Source organism: Euprymna scolopes, chromosome 42, assembly GCF_053919585.1.
Source record: "Euprymna scolopes isolate OS-2025 chromosome 42, ASM5391958v1, whole genome shotgun sequence".
NCBI classification, from domain to species: domain Eukaryota; kingdom Metazoa; phylum Mollusca; class Cephalopoda; order Sepiida; family Sepiolidae; genus Euprymna; species Euprymna scolopes.
Window position 1 is genome coordinate 17,062,580 of NC_136523.1, and position 21,424 is coordinate 17,084,003.

General features: G+C 34.4%; 1 protein-coding gene across 2 annotated transcripts in view; it reads right to left on the bottom strand.

Moving 5' to 3' along the window:
* Positions 1-21,424, bottom strand: part of LOC145266942 (ribose-5-phosphate isomerase-like) — a 44,171-nt gene that overhangs the window by 16,493 nt on the left and 6,254 nt on the right. The window contains exons 2-5 of one of the 2 annotated variants that reach the window (XM_080122759.1): positions 14,791-14,851; positions 12,829-12,884; positions 6,717-6,776; positions 1,343-1,476 (exon numbers count right to left, since the gene is read on the bottom strand). In XM_080122759.1, coding sequence (XP_079978885.1) covers positions 1,343-1,476; positions 6,717-6,776; positions 12,829-12,884; positions 14,791-14,851 — 311 coding nt within the window. Of the gene's footprint in view, positions 1-1,342; positions 1,477-6,716; positions 6,822-12,828; positions 12,885-14,790; positions 14,852-21,424 lie in introns of both variants that reach the window. The other variant, XM_080122758.1, reaches the window with a different exon arrangement.

Below are 21,424 nucleotides of genomic sequence, written 5' to 3' on the forward strand. Positions count from 1 at the left end.
TGAATATATTTTTTTAATATGGGAAACCTGTTATAAAACATTCTATTTTTAGATTTTATATTGCGGAGGTTATTACTTTTAGAATTTTTTGTTGTAATTCAAATTATTATTGAGAATAAGTGTTGATTTTTTTTTTTTTTTTACACGTTAGTATTGATTTTATGTCCAATTTTATTTACAACTTTAAAGTCAGTGAAATAAATAATGGGTGTTTATATATATATTATATATATATAAATAACTTTTTTTTTATTTATGTAGAAACTTCAGCTTTTAAATAATGTTGCAAAGTTTATGGACCTAAATTTATTTTTAATTTTCATAATATGAAATATAGGAGGTTAGAACACCTAAAAAAAAAAATTTTTTTAAATTAAAAAAATTTCCTCTCATATTTAACGAAACCTACTTTTAATGTGCAAGTTATTTTTAAAATGAATATGTATCGAGAATCTCAGGAAAATATGACTTATTTGATTTTTGCTAGATTTTTAAAACATGGGAGTAATTACGGCTTCAAAATCATCACTATATACGAACGTCTTAGTTTCGCATTTTCATTATTTCCATATGCTGTAAAAAATTTTTTAAAAAAATATTAGTTAATTCGAAGCTTCTTTTTTAAATGGTAAAAATGTTAGGATGATAATATTAAATTACAGTTACATTGTGTTACATATGGAGGGGGAGGGTTAAATCTGTGGCACATTAGAGGTACCTATTGAATAAGAAGCTGAAGAAAGGGGAGATAATTGTAACTTGAAATAAACTGATTATATACCTTGTGTAAAAGGCCATCATTTTCGCCTGTTGTCCAATAAATTTTAAATAAATAAAAAAACAAAAAACAAACAGATAATTTTAACTTGACAAATAATTGTACTGAACCCCACCTTTGATTTAAAATGCTGTTATAGAGATACATTAGTTTAAAAATAAGTCTGTAGTTTCACGCATAATGAAGACAGAGACAATTTGTGAAACAGAAAAAATAGGCAATTATCGCCCCTTTTTGACCTCGCTTCTGATAGGCAAGAGTCTACACTGGCTTCCCTTTAAATACCTTTCTTCTTTTCTCTTCTTCCATCTCTCTCCTTTTTCTTTTTTCCTTTTGGCAATCCATGAATATCACTTAAGTATGCTTGTCTACTCGATAAGTGAGAAAAAAAAACTACAATTTTCAGCGTTACTTAAAATTTAGATTATCTTAAATGAAATAAATAAAAACTTGAAACTCGGGACAGTAATAAAAACGTTCAATAAGCAAAAACTTATGACAAGGGGAGATAACTTATAAATGAACTAATTATCTCCCTATAAATAAAATGGCCGTCATTTTTACCTGTCGTCAGCCACAATGATGAATTCTTTTGCACACGAAGCAACAATTTTCTCCTGAAACTGACATGCACCTCCGCCTTTAATGCAGTTCAGCTGAGAATCGACTTCATCTGCCCCATCAATTGCAATGTCCAACTGGTTGAAAAAAGAAAAATTATAATTTTTAGAATAGATTTTTTGGTGCAAATGCAGAATTAAGCCTAAAGAAAAATAAAGAAAATTTTTTATGATATATGGGACGAAGATGTCAGATTTCAAAAAATCATAAATTAATCAAGTATATTTAAAAAAAAAAAATCAAATTTTATGAGTAAGCAAAAAGAGACTATCTTGCATCACAATCTTTGAAAAAATGAGATAATTCAAACTCACGAGATTAGCCTTATAATTTCACATTAATCAGTTAAAATCGTTAAAAATCAATTTAAACGATTTTTGGAATCTGACATTTTTTGATCCATGACGGTATGTATGTACATAAAATTCTTTCTGTATTTTTTTTTTTTTTTTTTTTAAATTAGATTATATTCTGGATAAGAATTTATTTTTTAATGCTGATTTTGTCCGTTCATTTTACAGAGTTCACTTTTTGAAACATTAACACGAGAAAATCTTTCAGATTTATCAATATAAATAAACAAACATTTCGATAATAAATGTCAGTATAAAAGTTATCTTTTAAATGAACTTTTAATTCTTTCATATACAGAATGTTGCAGCAAAATCCCACCCCTTCATCGTATAGAGTGATGCAGCAAAATCTAACACTGGACAAAAACAAAACAAAATCTATATATCTAGAAAAGTGAACGTGCCTGTCTGTGTGTACATTTCCCTACATAATAACTGTCAATTTTCAGTCTACAGACTTGAAATTTGATATACAGGGTACAGAGATAGGGCAAGCTTTTTAATCGGTTTGGGTCGAAGATTTGAGCTACCGATATATAAATATATGTATGTATGTATGTATGTTTGCATGTCTGCCTAAACCTTTCAACAGAGGCAACAAATTTTCACAAGATCAGTATCGTTTTGAAGCTCAACCCTTCAGACAACAAATACTGAAAAATTGGCTAAAAACATTCATTTCTTCACCCTCAACTGGGCACTTTTCAACAGGGAGGGGTTACTTTTTTCGCCTATATTTTCAAAAATTATCCCCTCTTTTCGATTGTCTAGCCTTAATTTAAACGTACGTCACTTCCAGTTTGCTGGTGGTCATAACAGAAAAGACGTCACATTATTTTTCCGTTCTTTTCCTCCTTCGTGGTACGGGTTCGAGCCTGCCTTCCTACTACCACATTATTTTTTTGTTTTTTGCTCAACACACAGCTCCAAACACCCAGGCAACGCCGGGCTGAAATGCTAGTAGACAATAAAAACAAAAATCGAATATGTAGAGATCCGAAAATTTATTCGGCAACACAACGTCCATAATTTTTCTGTGTAAGTGCCACTGGATGGAGAAAACCATCTCAATGCAGGCAAAAAATAAGTCACACACTTTGGCAACTATGTTTTTTTTTTTTTTTAGTGGCAAACACCTCCAGGCTTTAAAAATAAAAATAAATAAAAAAATGGAAAAGAAAAAAAGCAAGGCCAAGCAAGGCAAAAAAATGGCAAGGTAGAATAAAAAAGGCAAGGTAGAATAAAAAAGGCAAGGTAGGAAAAAAAAAGACTAGGTAGGGGGGGGGAATGGCTAGGTAGAGAAAAAATGGCTAGGTAGAGAAAAAATGGCTAGGTAGAGAAAAAATGGCTAGGTAGAAAGAAAAAGGCTAGGTAGAAAGAAAAAGGCTAGGTATTAAAAAGAATGGCGGCCTTCAGAGTGTTGACCGTAATGATTTTTGCCTTGATCATGCTCTGGAAAAAAGGGTCGCAGTTGGATAAAAAGAACAGTCTCAAGTTTGGAGACTAATGGTGTGAATATGAAATATTAAATTACAGTTATCTCCGTGCAACTAAGGGGAGTTGACTATATTTTTGGAAAAATTAAAGCAGCAGTACAAAGTTTCCTTACTTTGTTTGCATTCTCGTATAGACAATTTAATAGTACTGCTAAATGTTGTATTTATACTTCTCAGAGCTGAATTAATAATTGCAGTTATGACGCTATTAACATTTGTTTATCTAAAGCTTGACATTCCAGGCATAACCTTCTCCTTATTTTCGAGTAATGTTTCATTCTCTAAAGCTTGACATCCCAGGCATAACCTCCTCCTATTTATTAGTCATATGGATTGGAAGCTTCTGGAATTTCCAAAATGGAGCACCTCGACTTTGGAACCTTCGTGAGCCCTTGAAAAAAAAAAAAAAAAAATAGAAAAAAAAAAAAAAAAAAATTTTTGTTCTATTTTTAGATCTTTGCCGAAACGCTTAAAAGAATCTTTATTTTTTTACTGTAATGTAATGTCTTTTAATAAGAAAAGTTTTCTATTATATTTAATTATATATAATATATTTGATACTATAATATCAATTTTATATTATTTATATTCATATATATTTATATTCTATATCATATGTAAGAAATTGTAATTTCTCAATTTTTTAAGAGACAAAATATCCTCATGACAGTCCCCTTTGTTTAAGAGCCCCAAATATACTAATCTGCTCAGATGTTGCATACTGGTCTACATAATATGGATATATGTGTATAATGTATGTGCATAGATATTTATAAATGTGTTATCCACTAGCGGTATAATGCGTATATATATGTTTAGTTAGTATTATTGTAATGTTCCTCCATTAAGTGGATGGCTGCGGGAGAATGGTTACACATATAAAGACTGATTATTTACTATATTATATATATATATATATATATATATATACTAGCGGGGGTACCCGGCGTTGCCCGAGTGTTTGTTTCCGGGAGGGGAGGGGGGAGTTTTAAAAAATGTTATGGTAGGTAAGTAGGAAGGATCAAACCCGGAGTCATGAGTAAAAGTAGGAAAATAAAGTGTGAAAAAAAAACAAAAAAAAACATCTGCAACGTTAACAGTTCGGCCACCAAGAAAAGTCCATTCCAGTTGTTTAGGAAAAAAAAAAAAAAACACGACTACGGTAGGTCGGCGCGAACGTGAAAATATAATGTGAATTGTCCAGCACGCTAACCACTACGCCACAGAGCACTGCAGCTTAGTTTAGTGATTTTAAATAACTTCACATGAAAGAACTACGAAGCCAAACCGGTGTTCTCTTCTCAACTGTTCCTTGTGAACGATCCCCAAACGGTGTTAAGTGGTGGCAGGGGGAGGAGGAATTTATTAGAGAGAAAATATTTTACCACTTCCATTGATCTTAACCGATTTTGGCCGTGACTTCTCAGCAGAAAAAGTATAGAAATCTAAGATTATCGAGGAATTTGAGAAATAATAAGCCTATAACACACCTCAGATATTGTTCTGCCGTTTGTGCATATTATATTTGCATGAAATATCTTGATTTTTAATCCTATTAATGTCAAAATCAGACGCGAAAAAATGAGTTCATTTTATTTATATAGAGATGAAGCAATACGTAACATGCTGGGGCGCATACTTCCTTCCTCTTGGTCTGTAATTGAAGAGTTCTCTGGAAGAAAACAAATCGAAGTTGTATTTTTATATAACTTTATTTCATGAATCGTTATTTTGCATCGAAGCTGCAAGATGTTAGTTCTACATGATGCTAAGGTTGTGATTCTCCCAGCTTCCAAACGCAGAGGTCATGGATATGACCTTAAACTATATATCCAGTGGTGAGGCCCCAGCTTGCGGGTTTTGAGGAATGTGGAGCCACCCTTTAATTGCCATTGCTCCCAGGTCCACTCTTACCAGGAGTGGTAGTACCTGTTAGTACAACTATGGGTTAAATAGAAACCGATTTGAAAACAACAAATATATTCTATTAAAAAATTTTTCTTCAAAATCTTTGAATTCGGCATTAAATAACCTGAAAAGGGTTGATATGCCGTAAAACAAAAACAACCAACCAATCCAAATGCAGAGACAATATCTTCTGTGTTAACTTGTCTGACTCCTCTCACCCGATTCTCAACTCTAAACTAGAATTGTACGTGTCTCTACTAGCTATCTCATAATATCATTAGCATTAAGATCACCCGACGTCACCACTAAGTCATCCATTGTTTATGTTCTAATATTCCATGCTAACGTTACCAATACATATTTCTAATATACAGTGTAAAATGATAAAATTGTCACCATAGAAAAGACAACTTGATTCCAGTTCCGTTTGATGAAAACTGATTTCCTTTTTTTGTTGCAGGCCATCTACTAGTTGCTCAGTTGTGTACAAATCCCAAGAGCAAGAGGAGTCTTCCATCATGTCTGAAAGTGATACAATGTTCAACAAGCGAAATCGAAGATGCGCCGCTGTACGATCATGTTCTTCTCTAACAACAGAATCATTGGCGCCAGCATCCTGAAAATGAATCACCGGATTGTCACAAATAACAGGAACGTATGCAGGGTAATGAAAACAAAGTTTCTGGCCACGGTTATAATCTTTGATGTGGTTTCAAGCGAAGGCCACATCATGCCACCTCACATCTTCAAAGTCAACACGAAAGTGTACCTGGATGTACTGAAGATTGTGGTGATCCCCTCGTGCAATTAGGTGGCCACTGGGTGTGGTAGCAGGACTCTGTGGCAGCCCCCAAGTCCAAAGAGACCCAGGCTTGGCGTCAGGAGTGCTACGACTTTGTATCCTTGTCTCACTAGCCCCCCTCCTCCCCAGACCTGACCCTGCTGAACTACTTTATTTGGTCATAGGTTGAGAATGTCATCAACATAAACTCCCACAATACCAAAGCCAACCGGATCACCGTCATCCGCTGAGTTCCCGCTGGTGCTCGTGGAAACGGCATGCTCCCATTTCTGGACCCATATCGAGGTGGTGATTGAGGCTTAAGGCAGTTACATTGAATTGATGTCAGTTCTACTACATAATCAAGTTATCTGAATTGATTTTTTAATAAAAGTTTTAAAATAAAGCTATAGTGCTGCTTTTTTTTTTTACCTATAAATATTTTATGTGTAAAAATACCTTTCGCCTTGATACATATATTTTCCGAACATTCTATTTTCCTAACATCAACAGCAATCATAATTATTATTCAGGTTACTTGGCATCCCCTGGCAGTACTCTGTATAACACTGAGAGGCACAGTGGCTGAACTGTATCGTAGCTCTCACCAAAACCAACTGCCTACTCTTCAACGTTCTCTTTGACTGCCTCTTCACTCAGCCAAGCATCTAACAACTGCGATGTCTGCGTTTCACATGCACCAGCTAAATATGCAGCAGCTCATGTGTTTACAAAAAAAAACATTTTTAAGAAAATGAAAAAAAATGAGAAATACTCACCAGTGGAGTTCTTTCTAAATCACTGAGAATGAGTTCGTTTTTCGTAATCAACTGACGAGACTGTGAAAGAGAATCAGTAGACGAACCAGTCAGAAGAGCCGCAGCCTTACCAATGGAAACGACAGAAAAGATGCATGGAAAATTATTAGTAAGCAAACACAAGAAATCCAGACAAGACAAGTGAGAAAGAAAAAAAAGCCATAGTAAGGTTAAAAAATAAAAATAAATAAAAAAAAGGAAAAGAAAAAAAGCAAGGCAAAAAAATGGCTAGGTAGAGAGAAAAAAATGGCTAGGTAGAGAGAAAAAATGGCTAGGTAGAGGGAAAAATGGCTAGGTAGAGAAAAAATGGCTAGGTAGAGAAAAAAAATGGCTAGGTAGAGAAAAAAATGGCTAGGTAGAAAAATTACTAGGTAGAGAAAAAGCAAGGTAGAAAAAAAAAATGAAAGCAAGGCAAAAAAAGGGGCAAGGTAGAAAAAAAATTCAAGGCAAGAAAAAAATTGAAGAGCAAGAAAAAAAATGAAGGGCAAGAAAAAAAATGAAGGGCAAGAAAAAAAATGAAGGGCAAGGCAGAAAAACAAAAAAGCAAGACAAAAAAGGGCAGCAAGGCCAAATAAGGCAAAACAGAAAAAGAAAAATTAATGTAAGACAAAAAAAAACAAGCAAAAAATAAATTTTATAAAAAGTAAAAACAAAAAGAAAGATTAATAGGATGAATCTGTTTTATAGGATATCAAACTTTTTCTTTAACGTATTTTGTCTTGAAATAACATGAAAGTGTAAACAACTAATTGAACACAAGTTGCTATTTTTTACTTGCAACAAGTGACGAATGCACGGATTAGCAGATGGCGTCCTCTAAATCAAGTGTCCCCAACCTTGAGTACAAGACAATATTCCCAAGGATGCGAGAAAAGTTAAGCTAAAAAAACAAGGTATTGGTTATGTTTTTTTTTTGTTTTTTGTTTTTTTACACAGGCATAACCACATTATCAAGGCCAAGATGCCACCCAAGGATAAGGGTTAAAGAGTGTACAGTAGAAATTGGACAATATAGTAATCATTAGTAATCTCCGTTTAGGTTTAGGCACAGATAAAGAGTGGGGGGAATTATTGATAGTGTTTTCAGCTAGACGAGTGTTTCTTGTAAAAGTTTGGCGAGGGGGGACCATAGACTGAAGCTCAGTCGAACACTTTCCATGAAAATAACGATACATCAGAGACAAACTCGCAACATTTCTTCTGTGAGATAGAGGTTGCAGGGAAGAGAAAAGGACATTTCCTACGAGGCTACGAAGTCTATTTTGAACTATCAAGGCAGGACAAGTCCTTTCTAGCAGCTCCTGCCCAGATGTGGCAGCAGTATTTCATCCTTGGACGTACCCGGCTCTTATATAGATAGAGAATTGCATCAGCAGTGAGATATCTACCGGATCGATAGAAAGATCCCACCATTTTTCCAGCGGTCTTGGCAACAGATTTGATGTATGTGTTCCATTTAAGATCAGGAGTAATGGTCAAGCCCAGAAGCTTGTCAAAACTTGAGGCCTCCTGAAGACGAGAGCCATTCATTTCAATTGATGCCAGATGTGGATCAGAATGTTGATGATGTAAAGAGAGAAGCTTGGCTTTAGATACATTAAAAGTAACAAGCCACTCCTTTCCCCATTGTACTACGTGCTCAAGATCAGAGGAGAGAGAATCGGAGAGAACTTGGTCGTTTACTGTCTTAGATGTGCTACCATAAATGGTAGTGTCATTAGCATAAATGTCTACAAATGATGTAAGGATGTGATTTGGAAGATCATTAATGTAGATCAGGAAAAGAGTTGGGCCCAGGATGGACCCCTGAGGGACACCAGCATTAATACTGTGAGCTTCTGATTTTTGGCCATCAACTACTAGCTTCTTACTTACGTTTTAATCGTTATTACGTGGCCATTAAATACTTGGTTGAATTGATTTTATCCAAACATGTATTTAACAGTGTGTTCAAAGAGTCGTAAAGTTTAGGACCCAAACTGAACATGTTTGTTAACGGTATTAAACAAGTTCAGGCGTACTTTGGTGAACAACTTCCTGTTCATTGTTCTATTGATAAACCTATTTCCTCTTTTTTTAGATTTCCTTTTCTTTAGCTCCTATGAATATTTGAGGGAGTAAGACTTTGATAGTATCACATATTTTCTACTTCAATAAAAAATTTATTAAATAAAAAAAAAAAAAATTTTTTTAAATAGAAAGAATAAAAAAAAAAATTAGTGTTGAATATTGAATTATTCGAAGATGATCAAACATTGAATTTCAGCAGTGAACTGCAAACAATCAAAATATTCTGACATATCAAGAGGTTTGTGTTTCAAGCAATCGCCATGGAGACGAATAAAGCAATAGGCTCTGACATGCACAACATCCTCAACAGCCTGCTATGATGCGACACGTGAATTGACCTGGCTTTATGAACACCTCTCCGTCACCATTGTTTGTGAAAACGCTTTGAGCGGTCTCTCGGCCTGACAGCTCAGTAGGACATCAGATAAAATTTCCTTTCAGGAAGGGTCATTTTTATTATTTTGTTTTTATGGAAATCGCTCCAGACGAGACATGAAGCCACTTGATGTAAGGAGCTAAAAAAATACTACAAGGTCAAAAACTTGCCAATGATAAGTGTTAGATGAAATAGATTTTGACCCCCCCCCAAAAAAAACAGCAATTCTTCACTCTTTGTCTGAAACTTTGCTCTCGGAATACAAGGTCTACAAAAACCTAATAAGGGAAGCACAAGTTACGCAGCTGCCGAAAGTAAACCCGAGATCCATTTTCTACTCTTCTAAAATTATTATTTGACGCAATATAAATTCACCCTTGTCCGTTCGTCTGTCCGCACTTTTCTCAATAACTACGCCTTGGAATTTTTTGAAATTTTGCACAAACATTAAACAGGATATGAGTAAAAAATGTAACAGAACGGATTTTCCGGGAAAACTGAAGCATATAAAAGCATCCAGATCTTAAACAAAAAATGTAATCAAAAACTGCCTGAAGACGACTGATGAAACTCAGTTGAAAGTACTTGCAAAAAAAAAAAAAAAAAAAAAAAAAAAACGGACAGAGATGATGACTATGGAACTTTCTTGCACAAATTTGACCGAGAAATAAGAAAGACAATCAAAAAAAATTGAAAAATTACAAAAAAGCTCATTAAACAAAAACATGCTGTGCTATTTAACAATACTTGGTTGAATGAAAACATGCAGCCTAAATAATCTTTCACGAAAAACACCCGTCTAGCTGAAACCACGGTCAGTAATTTCCCCCACTCTTTATCTGTGCCTAACTCAAAACGTAGATTCCATGAACAAAGCTTCTTTCTTAGAAGTGCACGCCTGTGAAACTCTCTTCCGTTTGCCTGTTTCCCACCTGACTACAACTTGGATGCCTTCAAGTCCAACATAAACAAATTCCTGATGAACCGCCCCCTCCCCCTTTAGTAAGACGCTTTATCAAATCTCCAACACTAACAATTACTACGATACTATCCCATTGTTTACTGTACACTTATTAACCCTTAACCCTGAGTGGCTTCTGGGCCTTGATAAGTGGGGACCTCCATGAAAAAAAAAAAACAAAAAAAAAAAACAATACACTATATATATATATATATATATATATATGACTTCAGCTAGATGATTCCATCTTGGAATTTATTTCCAATTACATATCGTGTTAAGAAAAGAAAAATGTAATATGCCAGTTGTGGAATGTTACGACCCAAATGTGAAGGTTATCTAACGTTCTTTGATCAGTACCATCGTGAATGTGGTATTATGGTAACTGAGAGCTCTAGCGAGGATTAGCTCAGTCAACAAAGGTATAGTGACAAAAATGACCATAGATCCCCATCCCCATTGTTTGATTGGCCTTGTGCCTAATTTTGTTTTTTCAATATTTTGTTTCGTAAGCATTTTATTCTCAGAATAAAATGTATAAATCAAAAGATTCATTTTAATGTATTACAAAAGTTTTGTTATGATTTTGTTATCGACTTTTCCCCACATTTTGATTATTAGTTCTTTTGTTTATTTTTGAGAAAAATGGCTAGGTAGAGAGAAAAAAGGCTAGAGAAAAATGGCTAGGTAGAGAAAAAAATGGCTAGGTAGAGAAAAATGGCTAGGTAGAGAAAAAAGCTAAAAAAGGCTAGATAGAGAAAAAAAGGCTACGTAGAGAAAATATGGCTAGGTAAAAAGAAAAAAAGGCTAGGTAGAGAAAAAAGGCTAGGTAGAGGAAAAAAAAGGCTAGAGAAAAAAAGGCTAGGTAGAGAAAAAAAAGGCTAGGTAGAGAAAAAAAAGGCTAGGTAGAGAAAAAAAAGGCTAGGTAGAGAAAAAAACGCTACGTAGAGAAAATATGGCTAGGTAAAAAGAAAAAATTTTGTTTCGTAAGCATTTTGTTCTCAGAATAAAATGTATAAATCAAAAGATTAATTTTTGAATAAATTAATGTATTACAAAAGTACTTTAATTTCGATTTTAATTGTAATTGGAAGTTTAATTTGTTAAAGAATTGCATAGAGTATTAAAAGAAACAAAAAAAAACATTAGTTTTATTTTCGATTTTCTGATTTGAATGTCTTTTTCAAACAAAGACGTTTTTATTCTTCTCGTTTTACTGATCTTTAACACTTGTTAATCTGTTGTTGTTTACAACTGTGTTACGTTGTGTGTGTATATCTGTTCCATTACGACGTACACGTTGAATAGTGGGGTTTATATTTTATCTGTATATTCATGTACGTGTAAATGCATGTATGCATATAAGTCCTATCATTTAGTTGATCGTCTAGTGTGTATATTTTAACATTTATGCAACAGTTCTAACAGGAAACAATTGACGTGGACGTATCGAAACAGTTGCAGACAAACAGTTCTTTTTAACAGTTGTAAATCACACATTTATTATTATGGATTATATACAAAACTGTATTTTCATGATTCCGGGCGGCATCTTCAGAGATTACGTTTTCACATCTTGGCTGCCTGCGAAAACACTGCTCCCTGCGCCATGGAGAGACCAACTCCTCCTTGAGTCGTCCGTTCTCTCTGATGCTCAGCTAACGACTGACGTATCTACCCAAATCTACATATCATCACGTGTCTAAGACCCCAACCGCCGACGTAACAAATCTATAAATATAAAAGCGAAAATGTATGTATGTGTGTTCGCTTTTTCTGTATGTCTACAAAAGGCTTTTTTCAGAGAAGCGGTCGGTCGCTTCACAACTTTTTAAAACTTTTTATATCACATATAAATCATAATATCTCACAGTTAACAACGAAGCTTGCCTGTCTATTTAATTTGCTCGATTTTGGGAAGATAAATATTGAACATTTGTCGCTCGCCCCATGTGGGTTAGTCTTTTTCCTATAACATCTTGGGGGGGGGGGGGAAGCGTTCAGCAGTAAATGAAATCCCGCAGTTAAACTTGACCTCATTAACTCATTAAAACGAGCACCTGCTAAATCCAAGTAATTAAATAAATTCAAACGTGTTTCCGTTAGCATCTCGCGGTGGGGCAATGGTTAACATCGAACATTTTTTTTTTTTCACGTTTTAATTTACAACTTTGCCTCAAGGGTTCGGGTTCGATCCTCATACTTACTTTTTTAAAAATCTGCATGTGGTACTTTGGTAGCAGATTTCAATAATGAGAGTCATATTTTTTAAAAAGATAATATTTTTGTGAATTTGTAATTAAACGATGTAATATTGTTTTTTAGTATGCGAGATTTCTCTTTGCATGGGAAATTTATTGACAAAAGCAAACTTTCAAAAAAAAAAAAAAAAAAAAAAAAAGGAATTATTTTTCTAAGTTTTGAATAAATTATCAAATGTTATTGACATTGGATATTTCCCCATTTTTCACAAGTACAAGGTGCCCACAAAGTCTGGCTGCATAATCTACAGAGTGTCCACAAAGTCTGGCTACATTAAGTAGCTAGACTTTGTGGACACCCTGTAGTTGCTGCCCTTGTTTATTACAAACAAAAAATACAAAGATATGATATGTTTGTCATGCTGAATTAAATTCAAACAAAACAAATACAAAAAAAAAATTCACCTGAAAAGACGTTGGTACGCATTTCACCTTCAAATGTTCGTCTCGGACTCGTTGAGCTTTAGATGGAAAAAAGAGAAGAGGAAAAGAAACATTAACTTGTATATATCTAGACTAGATAGCTACATGTGACCGGTTAGGTTAATATTTGTTATATTAGAGACAACCAAGTAAAATTCATCCCAAATTACATGAAAATTTGCAGGCTTTTTGAAGATTATAATATTATTCTATAGTTAAAATTTTATGACAATTGATAAAAAAGAACCTACGTTTTCAAACCAACAAAATATGCCTACATTTGTATATATAGTATACTGCAGGCCAGTTTCATCTTTGCTGCTTTGGTCGTCTCCCTTGTGGCCTTGCCAGGCCACAAATATGCGCACACACACACACACACACACACACACACACACACACACGAGCAGTATCAAATTAAAGCCTTCTTTGTTTTAAACTTAAGTTGAAGAGTGGTGCCCTTAAAATGAGTGCCTATGCTTGATGCCCAGGCGAGAGAGGGAGAAAAAAGAAAAGGGGGAAGAAAACGGAAGACTCAAACTAAGTGTTAGGGGTCACAGGAAATGCACACATGTCGATTTGTCATTTCATTAGGTCACATGCCTGATCAACTTATTCTGCGTGGCATCAATTGAAATGAATGGCTCGTCTTTGGGAGGCTCCATGTTTTTACAAGCTTCTGGGTTTGACCTGTATTCCTGATTTGAAATGGAACACATACATCAAATCCGTTGCCAAGGTTGCTGGAAAATGGTGGGATCCTATCGATCCAGTAGATATCTCACTGCTGATGCAATTTTCTATCTATATAAGAGCCAGGTATGTCCAAGGATGGAGTAATCTTGCCAAATCTGGGCAGGAGCTGCTAGGATAACCGTATCCTGCCTTGACAGAGTTCAGAATAGACTTCGTAGCCTAGTGGGGGGATGCCCTTTTCTCTTCCCTGCAACCTCTTTCTCACAAAAGAGACGTTGCAAGCCTGTCTTTGTTTTATCGTTTATTTTCATGGCAAGTGCTCATCCGAGATCCAATCTATGGTCCCCACCTCATCAAACATTCACGAGAAACATTCATCTAGCTGAAAACGTTATCAATATTTTCCCACACTCTTTATCTGTGCCTAAACCTAAACGTAGATTCCATGAACAAAGTTTCTTTCTTAGAACCGCACACCTGTGGAACTCGTTTCCGTTTACCTGCTTTTCAAGCTGACTACAATGTGGTCGTCTTCAAGTCCAATGTAAACAAGTTCTTGATGAGCCGTTCCCTTTAAGTAATCCAATTTACACTTTTAACGATTACTATGATATCGTCCTTTTGACAACAGTACACGCTTTAACCCTTATCCTCGAGTGGCCTCTGGGCCTTGATAAGTGGTGATTCCTTTGCAAGAATAATGTCCAAGATGAGAACAATGGTCTGAATAATAATAATTTGATCCGTATCTCAAAAGTTCCAAAACTCTATCTCACAGAAGAGATGTTGCGAGTTTGCTTTATCGTTATTTTCATGGAAAGTGTTCGACTGAGCTTCAATCTATGGTCCCCCCTCGCCAAACTTTCACAAGAAACATTAGACTAGCTGAAAACATTATCAATAATTTTCCCCACTCTTTATCTGTGCCTAAACCTAAACATAGATTCTATGATCAAAGCTCCTTTCTTAGAACTGCACGCCTGTGGAATTGTCTTCCGTTTTCCTGCTTTCCAGCTGTCTATAATATGGTTGTCTTCGAGTCCAACGTGAACAAGTTTCTGATGAGCCGTTCCACTCAAGTTAACAAATTTACCGAACTTCCATTACTATTGATTACTATATTGTCCTTTTGACTACTCTACACTCTTTAACCCTTATCTTTGAGTGGCCTATCGGCCTTGATAAGTGGTGACGCCTATGTAAAAAAAAAAAAATAAAAATAAAAAAATAAATAAACAGAATTCTTACCGAGTCTTTCAACAGCATAAACGATGGTGGAACCACTGCCGATACCAATAACCTGGTTGTCCTGAAAAATAAAATTTTAAATTGAAAAATAGAGCATACTTCAGGCACTCATTAACCTATATCCTCAAATAGTCTTTGGGCCTTACTAAATGGTACACTATTATATTATGGCCCAAGTAACATTGGATATCCCAGGTAGAAAGGTGAGTCACCGATATTTGAACTGGCGACAATCTGAATTTGCATGACGGCTGCTGCTAATGTTTTTGTTAGTCAGCTATCATAGACTGCTGCCGAATTTTTCACACGTGCCCATACATGCTATGTTATAATAAGAGTGCACAGCTTTGTAACAATTGTATCTGAATTTGGAAAAATATTGGAATCCTTCTATCACTAATTATAATTGGACATAAAAACCTACAGGAGTGGACATTTATTTTATTTTTTTTTTAGTTTTTAAATAGGACTGAAATTTAATGTAGAAATAATTCAGCCAGAAATATGTAAAACAATAAAATGTTTAGAAAGATGTTTAATAAAATAGGATTTGAATGTTTGGTTTTAATAGACAAAGATACGTGACAAAAGACCAGGCAAGGATTTTTGATTACGTAGATACATGGCGTAATGAGTTTAGAGACACCTTAGAAAATGAATTAGTAGTCTGTTTGTAATGAGCGATCTAGAGATAAGGTCAACAGACAGATGGCACCCAGCAGGAACAAGATCGATAATTAAGACGTAGACAGGATTGTATCAGCATTCAATCTTTCTAAGATGGGAACAATATTCTGGAATAAAGGTTGCCGAAAACAACCAGAAGTCTGTTGTTCGTGATAGAATTTTCATTGCAGCTTTCCCATCCATCAAGATGAAGTGTGTTCCCTAATTGGCCATAGAACGGTATTCATCCCTTTTGTTTAAAGTAGAAGTAATACTATAGTTAATAATAGAAATAAAAAATAGTATAGTTTGGACTTTAGACAGACAGATACCAAATCTCTATTAGTAATAAAAGTAATAGTATAATCTAGGCTTCATATAGGCAGATACTAAACCTCTATTATTGATAGAAGTTATAGTTTTTGCTTCAGGTAGACATATACAAAACATCCATTAATACTAGAAGTAATATATTATGGCCCCGGGCAACGTTGGATGTCCCGGGTAGAGAGGTGACTGACTGACATTTGAACTGGTGACAATGTTATGGAAATAAGAAAATGTTTTCATGACGGAAGAAAGTTTTGAAATAGGACTGGAATTTAATGTAGCAATAATTAAGCCAGAAATACTATGCAACACAATAAAATGTTTAGAAGGATATTTATTAAAATAGGATTGGAATGTTTGGTTTTAATAAACAAAGACACATGACAAAAGACCAAGTAAGGATCTTTGGCTACGTCGGTACATGACATAACGAGTTTAGAGACACCTTACAAATTTAGTTAGTAGTCAGGCTGTAACGGACGGCCAAGAGAGACGGTCGACAAACGGGATGACACCCAGCAGGAGCAAGATCAATAAGTAAGATGTAGAAAGGACTGTATCAACATTCAATCTTTCCAAACCTTGATACAGATCTTTAAAAAGTGTTTTCAAACCTACTTATTCTTAACATAAGTAATCTTATCATGTGAATGATTTGCGTATGAAACATTGCAACAGATAGTATATATATAGATAAGTGTGACACTTCCTTCCCTGACTATCCTTAGTAACCTGAACGATCCAGTCAGTGACATCATGGACATTAACGGTGAACCTATCATCACGTAAGCCTAAGTTATTTTTTCAAATTTCAGCATGGCGACGAGAAGATTAACCCTTTCACATTGAATGCATGGGTGTCTTGTGTGGGCCTGTCCACATGCAAAAGATTGAAGAAATTAAAAGTCAGTCTGAAGTCAGCTGTCGACATGTGAACTTTGTTTCCAAACTGACTGCTCGTAAAAAGAATTTTAAATTACGGAAGTGTCTTCTACACAAATAAACTTTGAACAATTTGTTAATTACAGTCATTGAAACCATATTATCCCCCACCCTAACCCTAACCCCACACACGCATTGTTTTGCAGTACATTTAAAAAAAGAAGAAAAACAAAAATTGTTCTAATGTAATGCCTTGCGGACATTCACTTTTGTGGCTCTGCGCCAAACTTTGTCAAAGATACGACAGATGTCAAAAGGTCATAAAATTATTTTTCATCAAATTTACTGAATTTAAGATTTTGTCCCGTTTAAAATTTTTTTTTTTTTTTTACTTTGATTAAATATTTCCCCTACGATATACTAACCCAACAAGCAGCAAAATCACACTCCTTCATTTAATAGTTTCTTCCCTCAGATTGGAATGCCTTACCTGTTTCCCTGACGGCACAAATTTGCTCAACTACCCCATTAGACATCTCAAACAATAGACCCTTATGTTCTAAGTTATATGCTTTGTTGGGGGGGGGTAAATAATAAAAAAAAAAGATTTAAATAAATGTGAAAGGTTGCAGTATTTTTTACTTCCTATCTGGTTTCTAATCGTGACAGGTTGAACTAGTTTCCTCCAACGGTAAAAGCTGAGATTCCGATGAAACGATTTTATATAATAGATACATAAAAGATGCATGTGCGGTGTGTCTAGGACAAGATTTTTTTTATGGAGGTTAAATTTCATCTGCATTCTACTTTCGTCAGCGTTCCCCACCCCCACAACATTTTATGGCCTTGCAAGACACTCAACAATTAGAAACACGAATATTTATATAAAAGAGAGATTAACCAGCCGATTTTATTTATCTATTTTTTTTACATAGGCGTCACCACTTATCAAGGCCGATAGGCCACTCAAGGATAAGGGTTAAAGAGTGTAGAGTAGTCAAAAGGACAATATAGTAATCGATAGTAATGGAAGTTCGGTAAATTTGTTAACTTAAGTGGAACGGCTCATCAGAAACTTGTTCACGTTGGACTTGAAGACAGCTGGAAAGCAGGAAAACCGAAGACAATTCCACAGGCGTGCAGTTCTAAGAAAGAAGCTTTGATCATGGAATCTATGTTTACGTTAAGGCACAGATAAAGAGTGAGGAAAATTATTGATAATGTTTTCAGCTAGTCTAGTGTTTCTTGTGAAAGTTTGGCAAGGGGGGACCATAGATTGAAGCTCGTTCACCTCTTTCTCTCTCATATATATATATATATATATATATATATATATATATATATAAAAACTCTGTGGACCTCCAACCACCCTTGCTTGCATCTTGTTTATCAAAAACATTGTTGCCATGGAAACTAGCTTGTATTTAATAAAATTTACGTGCCTTTCCAATCATATTGTGTACAAATACACTCCAGTCTTTGCTTAACTTGTAGACATTCCTTCGATCATGAAATCATGTTTTGTGTATGTTTTGGTTTCAATTCTAGCTGATGGCACTCAAATCATTTTTTTTACTTTTAAAATCCTGACTATATATTGGGTACAATATAATATGAAATAATTGACTATAACAATAAATACGAAATCTGTGTAAATTAAAATATATTTAAGCGTATTTTATGACTGGGCAATGCCAGGCACCCGATTATATATATATATATATATATATATATAAACTACTTCATTTACTCACATAAATTAATATACGAAAGTATAAATTTATGCATAAACTTTAAGTATTTACTTCAACAGTGCTCAATACGTAGGTAGAGCTAGTTAGTAAGTTATAAAATATATATGGCTATTAAGCTACATAGAATATTCTGCGTTTCATCTACTCTAGGATTCTTCAGGCTTATGCCTATATATATATATATATATATATATATATATATATATTCCACAATTAAAATATCCAAAAGTAAAAATATTGGTTGTTGATAGTGCTCAATAAATATTATTTTATTCAATTTAGGTAAACAAAATTACCATTGATCGCAACAATAAATTTATCATTTCAATCTAAGAAGATCTCATTAGGTGACTAAAGCCTCAGGTCTCCATCAAGGCTAGTCTTTTAATGGGAGGCTTTTTTCAAAAAATTCTATTGTGGACGTTTGGACATAGGTATTGGGGATCACTGGAAGAAAGGGAAGGTGGTTTAGCGGCTACTAAACTCAATGATAGGTAGCCTTAGTTATTTTAATTAGGTCAGACGGCTGTGCTCATTTTTGCTGACAGGAAATTAAAAATTAAGGAGAAAGCAATGAGGAAAGGAAGTGAGGCATAGTCAATCTGTCTATGTTGCTATGATAAACGCATTCTAGACATCATTTGCTTAGTTTCATCTATATCTATATATATAAAAGCGAAAATGTTTGTGTGTGCATGTGTGTGTGTGTGCGCGCGTTTTCGTGTATGTCCACAAAAGGATTTTTTTCCTCGGCCTTCTGGATAGGCTCGCTTATACTTAAAACTTTTTATATCGCATCTAAATCATAATAACTACGACTTAACAATGGGGGTCGCATGTGTATTTAATTAGCCCAAATTTTATCAGCTTGCCGTGTCTTCGAAAAGCGAAAACGAATGATCTGGCTTGCAATGCAAAACTAGGTCAGACACCACGCCACTTCCTCGCACCTGTTTATTTCACTTCACAAACCTTCATATAACACCCTTATGAGTTCCTCTTCCTCGTGACCGAGATGGTTAGGTGACTGGCTTTTTTCCCCTTTTGTTTCCACCTTCACATCAAGGCTTCGGGGTTCAATCCTACCTTCCTAATAAAACTTTTTTTTTTTTTTTTTTTTTTACACACACCTCCAAACACCCGGGCAACGCCAGGTACACCCTGCTAGTATATATATAAAAGGCAAAACATGCTCGCAAGTTTTTGTATGTCCAAGAAAGGCTTTTTTTGCCGGGGTTCCCGGGGAGGGGGGGTTTACTATCACTTAGAACTTCTTATATACCGTGTAGATCATAATATGTATGAATTGCGAACGCGCATTGCGGCTAGATTTATTTACAGCAACTTTTACACAATTCTTGCTATTTCAGTCCTTCTCGTGTTGATTTGGCTTTTTCACATAAAAGTGAAACTGATGTGAAACTAAAGAGCCTTTCTCGGCTACGGGCCGGGAGTTTCCAGAAAGTAATCAACATTTGGTTAGCGTCGGTGAAAACCGTCATATCAGACAATTGCTTTCATTTGAACACTCCCCCCTAATAAACACGTTGGGGAAACAAAACCAGACAAAGTTGGGTAAAAAACAAACCCAAAAGAACTATTCCGCAGTTAAAATTAAGTGCGGAATTTACTTTTCTTTGACCTAATTACATTTGCCGCGCACCTACTATTTATAAACGTTAAATTGAAATTGCTTTCAGTTACATCCTTTCGTTCCCCCGCAACGTTCCGGGTTCGATCCTACCTACCTACCGAAACTTTTTTTTTTTTTTTTAGCTTTGGCTAGTAAACAAAAATATTTAGTTATCAAAGGTCAGCCTAAGATAAATTTTTCCACAGGGCCCTGGTAAACCATAATTTTCCCTACATATGTTAATAAAAATAGATTGCAATAATTGATATGACCGATTTTATTTAATGGAAACATTTTATTGCCTGTCAAAATGTGAAGAGAGAATTATAGTGTCGAGAAAGCAAAATTAAAAAAACATTAAAAACGTTGTTATATCCCAAAATGACGAAATGAAAAATAAATTTAAAAAAAAAACAGAGCTGAGAAAAATAACGATGAACCATGTTCACGATTTTTCTAGTTAGAGGACTGGAATCTTCATCTTATAAAAAGGTGACTCGATAAATTGAGTTTTTATATGGATCATTTAAAGCAAAAACAACAGTACTTACTTGTCATGTCAAAAATAGTAATATATCCAAAAATTACGAAAATTCGAGTAGAACAACTGCTTTTGTGTTTTTAGTAAAAATAAAAATCTATAGCTTCAAACAAAAAAATATTGAAGCCATGAACAAGTAAACTAAAATATTCGTTTTGGAGTTATGTCCCCTGAATGTAGACTCTTAGTCTACTTAATAACGTCTAAGAAAAATGCAATTTTACCAAATTTTCTGTAAAAATTACTTGTAACTATAAATAACTTTCTACTCAATGATTTTTCATAGTTTTTGGATATATTACTGTTTCCGACATGACAATTAAGTACATAATATTGTTTTTGCTAAAAACGACATATTTAAAAAATAAAAATAAATAAACAAAAAAATCGACCTGTCAACTATATCTTAATAAGCACCTAAAAAGGCAGTTATTGGTGTGTTTATATGCATAGCTAAAACTTCAAAAATGCACAACAAATCCCTACAAAGTTAGTACATTTTTACTCAGCGTAACCTTGGAAAAATATCTAAAAGTTAGAAAAAAAAAAAAATGTTATCAAGAATTAAAGACAAATTAAATTAATTTTTTTTTTTTTTTAACTAAAAGACATTAACACTAGATTGTTATTTCTCCACAAAGAAGGGAACTTAGTAGTGTTACTGTTGGGGCGATTAATCGGAATTGGAACTTATTAGGCGTAGGAAAAATTTGGGCGCTTCTACACTATCAGAACAAAATTTTGCAGTAGATAAATGAAGTTTTCAGATAAAAAAGAAAACAATGGTTTCTACTGATTTTTTTTTAAATTCTAATAAATTACAATGTT